At 34.7% G+C, this 7482-nt stretch overlaps 2 protein-coding genes across 2 annotated transcripts; one reads left to right on the plus strand and one right to left on the minus strand.

Annotated features, from left to right (window-relative positions):
* The first annotated feature begins 2495 nt into the window (after positions 1–2495).
* Positions 2496–3860, plus strand: LOC135840604 (putative transferase CAF17 homolog, mitochondrial). Its single transcript, XM_065357230.1, has 2 exons — positions 2496–3644; positions 3720–3860. Exon 1 carries the CDS (start codon positions 2496–2498, stop codon positions 3573–3575), a length of 1080 nt encoding a protein of 359 aa, XP_065213302.1. The 3' UTR covers positions 3576–3644; positions 3720–3860.
* A 463-nt stretch (positions 3861–4323) lies between these two features.
* On the minus strand, positions 4324–6706 carry LOC135839070 (RNA-binding protein 34-like). Its single transcript, XM_065354936.1, has 6 exons — positions 6545–6706; positions 5638–6339; positions 5168–5538; positions 4979–5097; positions 4593–4907; positions 4324–4504 (listed from the first exon to the last, which is right to left on the minus strand). The coding sequence occupies exons 2-6, from the start codon at positions 6294–6296 to the stop codon at positions 4412–4414; spliced, it is 1557 nt and encodes a 518-aa protein (XP_065211008.1). The 5' UTR covers positions 6297–6339; positions 6545–6706; the 3' UTR covers positions 4324–4411.
* Between the last annotated feature and the right edge of the window lie 776 nt (positions 6707–7482).

Genomic DNA, 7482 nt, shown 5'->3' on the forward strand with positions numbered 1-7482 from the left:
AATGATTTCGTATAAGATGAACGTATGATTTTTTTTGGTAATATCGAATTCCTGCCAATAGTCACCTCATTTGATATCAGTGGTTGGTAGTTTATACGAGTGGGCCTAGACTAGATAACCCTGGTCCCTACTTCAGCACCTCAGAATTAGTATTGGTACGCTCTTCTGCAACGTACGTTAATCACGAGCTAATAATTCAGCCGGTGTATGTTTATAGGTACATTAATCCGCATGAAAATCACATCCAGTGGTCGTAAATTGCTATTCACATTGTACGACGTTATACATTGAAATTAGCAAATAAAATAATACAATGCGACAATACGAAGCTCTGTTGATATATTATGTACTGTACATTTATTTGTAGTCTACCTAGCTAGGTACCTACTAATATTTCAGAAAATTTAAAACCTGGCCAACTTCATGTTACAAACTTGGGTAGGTACATAACATACCTATATATACTCGTAGTACGTAAGTTACCTACCTATGTGAATAAATAATAGCAATCCGCATATAGATGCAAATTTACAAGCAGGTATAATTTTTTTTCATTCGGCCAAGCTGTACTGCGTTAGGTTGAAATCAAAGAATTTTCTCAGAAAGGAGAGAGCGAGAAGAGAGTCTTGAAAAAAATTGTCGAATATTACGAGAATCGTAGATAATAAAAGCGCATAATACAGCTTCTCACTTTAATTTCAAAACTAAAAGCTTTAAAACGCCAAAATTTTCCAACTTTTTTTCAAAAAAATTTCAGACAGAAAAACTGTTTTGTATCTTATCAAAAATGTCAAAATTTAAATGATTATTTTTGAAAAAAAGAAAAATGTAAAAATCGTTGTTTGCGAAAATATGACCAAAAAAAACCTTAAAGTTGGTTTGGACTGTATGTTGACCTGCCGAGTCAGTTGGTAATGGTTTTAAACTTTACTGAAGCCTCCAGCAGATCTGAGATTTCTCCAGTTTTCTAAAACAAAAAAAAAACAAAAAAAAACGTTGTAAATAGTATGAAAATGGAATGCAGCACCTATAAACTCAGATTTGCCATCTTTGCGACCGTTTCGATCGATTAAGACATGTTTTTGAAGAAACGAAAAAATCAAAATCCGCTGGTGGCCCCGGAACGGTTCGAAATCGTTACTAATTGACTCCTCAATGGTCCAAAATAGTGTAAAATCCGGATTTCAGATTTTTCGTTCACATGTTTGTAAGCTACGACTTTTTTTTGGTTCACAAAAATAGTTGTAATAGCTGCAGAAAAATTTGGATGTGAACCGACACAAAAAGTATCTGATAATACGTGCCAAAATATAGGTTCTGAATTTCATTTTCACCCTATCTACAGCGTTATTTCAAAGACTGGAAATTCGCTGGAGGCTCCAGAACTGTTTAAAATCATCACTAATCGACTAATAGGGTACAAACGAAATTTTAGCTTTCTAGGTCACTTGACTGAGATTTTATTTTTGGCCAAAATTTGAATCTTTAAGAATTTACCAAAAATCGAAAAATATATTTCAGCTCCTGAAATTTTCGCTACTTTTTCAAATTTTCAAATGGTAGCTTTCAAGTTTGGCATACTTACTTAATTTTAAAAATTGAGCTTTCGCAAAAAAAAAACTCAACGTAAAACCTTGAAAATTTTAAAACTATTGTTAACTGTTGAGTCTCATTTCATTTTCAACGTTCTTCAAAATCAAAACTGCAGCTTTACAAAAACCGATTCATCCCGTCTTCCGACTTAGGTACTCAGCGAGTGAAACGCATAGAAAATAAGAAAAATACATACATATTATTTACGGCAAACTGGTTATGCAATTTTATTAACGTGTAAGAACTTCATTTTTAGGTGAAACACAGGAGACATCAAAGGTAGGTAATCTAACAAGGGATGCCAGGGATGGGTCAGAATCAGAATCAGAACTTCAGGGATCTGGTCGGTGGGTTGCAAACAATAATTGTAGTACCACATACGCCATGAGTCTTGTCACTCTTGTCTTGTCTACCTCCACGCTTGTTTTTCAGATTTTTCATTTCTCAATCTCCTTATCTGGAACAGAACTGGGATGTTACAAAGTTCCTGACAATCAAGCATAGGCAAGACCTTCAACAAGCATACTACAGAAAAACATCCATAACCGTAATAACGTCTAATAACGTTGTATTTTCAAATTTCAAAATTTTTACAAATTTGAATAGGTCACTTGGCAATTACCTACTTATCAAGAATTCCACAGACTTAAAAATTTAACGTTGAAAGCACAGAACAGAAAAGGAAATTTTAACAAAAAAAAAATTGTGAAGCCGGCTTTTCATTGATTTTTCACGCGCCTCTGCCTCTACAGTAATTTTTCCATGCAGTGAGATTGTAAGGTCAATGAACTCTTGGTTTCACTTGAAAGTTTAACTTTGTTCGTGTAATACGCGATACTGATGGAATTTTGATCTCATCGTGATTTCATGGGCACTGAACTTCTTCGAGGAACACAGTTACAATGGTAATGAACAATTTATATAAATCTTTATTCCATGTTCGATATACGTGCAGACTTTACTCTCAAACCGCTTCGTTTCAAATCCAACAATTACACAGCAGAGCGCTGATAAGATTGACCGGAGATGACATTTATACGTTTTTGCAAGGTCTCATTACCAACGATATCAATACCTTGAATTCCGATGGACATTCTGTATTCACCATGTTTCTAAATAACAGAGGACGTGTACTGTACGATTCCCTAATTTATAGAAAAACAGAACGAGAACTCATTTTAGAATGCGACTCGACCATTCGAGATAATTTAGTGAAACATTTGAAAATGTACCGGGTGCGAAAGAAAGTCGACATAACTCCCGTTAATGAAGGTGTTTGGGCTGTTTTCAAAGATCACGATTCGATCAATGATCCTCTCAGCAGTACTTCCAAAAACGTGAATAATTTCACAGTATCCCATACTCCAAGTTCGAAACGTGACCTGTATGAAAGCTTACTTGAGAAAACTTTGCAATGTGATCAAATCGCCGCGTTTATTGATCCTAGAATTTATATTTTGGGATTGAGAATATACAGTTCAAATTCTTCAAATGTGATTAGTACTTTGGCCGACCAAGGCGTCAACGTTATCGTTTCGAAAGATTATATCAAATTAAGATACAAATTCGGGGTAGCCGAAGGTGTGATAGAATTACCTCCTGCCAACTGTTTTCCTTTGGAGGCTAGTTGCGAATATTTAAATGGTGTTAGCTTCCACAAGGGATGTTACCTTGGACAAGAACTCACCGCCAGAATTCATTATACCGGTGTGGTACGCAAAAGACTGATGCCATTAATTTTGTCTTCTGTTCCAGAATGCGAATTGATACAAGATTCTATTGTTGAGACTGAAGACGGGAAAAAAGTCGGAAAATTACGCGGGATATCTGACAATTACGCTTTAGCTTTACTTAGAATCACCGAAAGTTTACAAAATGCAGCAAAATTGAAAATTTCCAACGTGCCGGCTCTTACCTATAAACCTTACTGGTGGCCGCAGGAACAATCTGTGGAAAAAGATTCGTCTACTGGATCTTCGTAAAACCTCATGTTGAGCCAGATCGATTTGCCTAGGCGAAATGGCGTTTTATTTTTGCCGAATTTCTTAGTTGTAAGGGTTTTAATTTCTTACCTTGTTCCAATTATTACCTTGAATATGTACTTAGAAATTTCTTATCAATTTCAGGTTAATTTGAAAACATTCACTTGATGGACGCTGCTAACCACATTGCCAAAGACATATTTCAATGTTCATTATGTTCGTTGAAAGAACCTTACCATTATTTTGGTAAAAAACCTCAGTTCAATACAAAAATTAAATTCAAAGAAAATTGCTACATTATGAAAGATCCATTTTCTCCGCCTAATAAATATCAGTTTTTAATACTCGGAAGTAAATGTTCTACATGTGCAAACGATGTTTGTTCTGGTCAAGAATGTAGTATTTTCTTCACCAGGAGGTTCTGTACGCGGTGTTTACTTGAAAATTTAGATACCTTTCCACCTCAAATTCAAATGAAGTATTCCGCATGACAATCGTATGAGCCTAACAGCTCTTGAAATAATGAGTGATATCGAAGAAAATTGAGTTCGAGTAATCATGAGTAGGAGTACCTCAGCATAATATTTTTGATTGATGTAATACTTAGAATAAATTTAGTGCGTATTTCTATTCGTGAAGATAAAATGCATTTTTTAAAAACCTTGTCTAACTCATCAGAACTTATCATAATTATTCGTAGTTTAATATCGCCGATCTTATACGTTTCCTTTAAATAAATTATCTTGACTCAAATTTGTGTACAAATTTATTCTTCAACGAATAAATACGTTTCTCTTATAATGGATGAATAATGGTAATAAATGCATCACATTAGGTTACGACGAAACTGCTTTCTTTTTTGATTTCGCCATCAATTTTTCAGCAAGTTTCTTCTTCTTCAAATCTACTTTGTTAACGTTGTTGTGTTTCTACAAAAGAGCAAAATTGAAAATAGTATCAGAGAATACAGAATAATGAAATAAATACCTATGTATGTTTGAAAGCAAGAGGTTTTACTTTTTTAGGTTTGAATCCGGATTTATCGTCATTTGTTTTGTCTGTCTTCGATTTGAATTTTTTCTGGAAACCAGGTTTATCATTGAAAGTTTTCTCATTTCTTGATTTAAATTTCTTGTTGAAACCTGATTTATCATTAGAAGTTTTCTCTTTCCTTGAATTAAAATTGGGTTTATAATTTTTGATAGCATACAATTCTTTCTTCTTTTTTAATTTCTCTAGTTTTCCTTCGCTGAATAAACGCTTGATTCTAATTTCACGATCTTGTAGTTTCTCTTCATCTAGTTTCAAAGCAAATTCTACCGAATCTTCGGTCTAAAAAAAGAAATAATCTTCAGGGAAAGGGTTCAAGATACATAAAATACTTTATGAGAAATCAATCTTACTTTGAAATTTACATAACCGAATCCTTTGCAAAATCCTGTTTCCTTATCTCTAATAACTCGGACCGATGATATTTCACCGCAGTCTTTAAAAAAATCCCATATTTCTTCTTCGGTTATTCCTACAATAAAAAATTCATACATTAAATTCATGGATTGAAATATGTTGGAATTCGCAAAAAATCCACTCACTAAATCGCAGGTTTCCGATAAAAATTCCTTTATTTTTATCAAAAGTTTTTTCAGAGGGTAAGGTAACTCGTAAATGACGTTCTTCGAATATTTGTCCATTTAAATTTAATGCATTCTGAGCGTCTTGTGCGTTTTTGAAAACAACGTAGGCTACAAGACATTGCTGATCTTTATTGAACATCTTTTTATTGACTGCAACTTTCTTCGAGATTTTATCGCATTCCGGTATCGCACCACGGATTCTAAAGGTTTCGATTTCTCCAAATTTACTGAAGAGCTTTTGGAGATTTTTTCCGTTGAAATTCGTCGACAGATTTCCTATGAAAATTGTCCGTGATTCAAGTTCCAGCTTTTCTTGAGCCTTGAAAATTCTGTGATGAAAATATAAAGAAAACAATGATTAACACTAATGTTTAATAAGCGTAAGTAACCATGTAAATATATGATCAATTTTATGAAAAAACACTCACTTGTTTTTTTTTGAATTTTTGGCGAGAGAACCGTTTTGTTTTTCTCCAGCATTCGTAGTCTTTTCTATCACAGGTTGTGCTTTTTTATTCTTCTTTTCTGGATCTTTTGCGTGATCTTCAGAGGTGATTTCGGTGTTTTGTTCTTTTCCAGTATCGTTATTCTCTTCTTTCACTGATTGTTTTTTCTTCTTTTTTGATTTTTTCGTTCTGGAAAATTTCTTATCAAGATCATTTTCTCTATTCTCGTCAACATTTTCTTCATTATGTACTTCTCCAGTCTTCGGCTGTTTTTTTTTCTTCTTTTTGGATACTTTCACAGATTGAACAACGCTTTCTTCTACAACCTCGGTACTGGAGAATTTCGTTTTGAGATCACCTTTTGGCACAACAGAGTTTTTTCCTCCTTTCTGAGGAATGACTTCGGTATCTTGTTTAGTTTCTGCATCGTTATCCTCGTTCGTTGGTCGGATTATTCCTTGCTTTTTTGATTTCTTCGATGGTACTGACTCAATGTCGTTATCTTTCACTTCTGTTTTGGGGAATTTCCTCTTATTTTTTTTAGTATTTACCTGCTCCATTTCGGATGAAATAACAGTATTTTCTGACTTAGCTGCGTCGACGTTGAGCGGTTTCTTTCTATTTTTCAACTTGAACTTCATTTTGAATTACTTAAACATTGAGTCAACTCCTCCTAGCACAAATCTTTCATTCAAGAGAATTTATAAAAATATAAGTTTACGACTTAAGTATAGTATAATTATAATAATTGAAAAATTCACTCGAATTTTTACATTGAGTAAAAAACATGTGTATGTGATAGCATAGCTCATACGATGCCGTGTTATCACGAAAGTTTAAAAATGTGCTTTGATTCAGTGTTGACATAGTTGTCAATTGTCATACTTACACATTTTCAATTTCAGATTTCAATTAAATTAAAAATCGACTGTATATAGTTTGTTATCTCACTTCGGAACTCGGAACATTCAAAATTGAACATTATAATGATATCAAAAAAAAACACGAGTATCATACGAGTTCAAACCGAAATTTTCAATTTCTGCATTCTGTTTTGTGTTATTGTTAGTGTAGGAAACATATTAACGCACGTCAACAACAAATAACAACGTTTATTATAAAAATTAACAAGGAACATTGAAATTACATCTTAACGCTTCGAGAACATAAACGCTAGTCAGGGAATCGAATACACGAGATCGAGAAGGCGCGTGTACGTAAATACCGCGTAATTACGATGACTATTTCCCACAATCGGCCATCCTTTCCGGTGTGTCGTCCTCGACACACGATTTTCCTCGTTGAAATGGACCGCTTTCAGAAACGTTAGAAAGGCAGCCACTCGATTTCTCCTCGGAATTCGAATCGTTGTCAGATGACGAATCACTGGGCGATGAAGGACGATTTAACGATGGTTTGCTTGACTGGAACTCACGAAGACGTCTGGTCCAATCCGCCGCTTTCGAATAATCGTATACACGTAGGAAGTTGGCCATTTCCTCGTTTTTAAAACCAGAACATACCGCATTTTTCGAATCTGTCACTGATGCGCCGACATCTTTAGCTAACCGCAGCTTATCGAAGATGTATTCGATCGGTGACTCGTTTTCGTTTTGGGCTCGGAGGGAAAAACGCTCCCACTTGTCGACTACGTTGGTTTCGCTTCCGATAAACGTCTCGGAAAATTGCTGTCGAAAGTCATACCACGTTTTGATATCATCTGCGGACAGGAGATACCAGGTTTTGGCCGCTTTTAGCAATAAACGCTTCGCTGCTTCTAATTTCTGTATATTGTTCCACCCGGCAATGGTTGCTTGGTTTTCGATG

The sequence above is a fragment of the Planococcus citri genome, chromosome 3 (genome assembly GCF_950023065.1).
Source record: "Planococcus citri chromosome 3, ihPlaCitr1.1, whole genome shotgun sequence".
Taxonomy (NCBI): Eukaryota; Metazoa; Arthropoda; class Insecta; order Hemiptera; family Pseudococcidae; genus Planococcus; species Planococcus citri.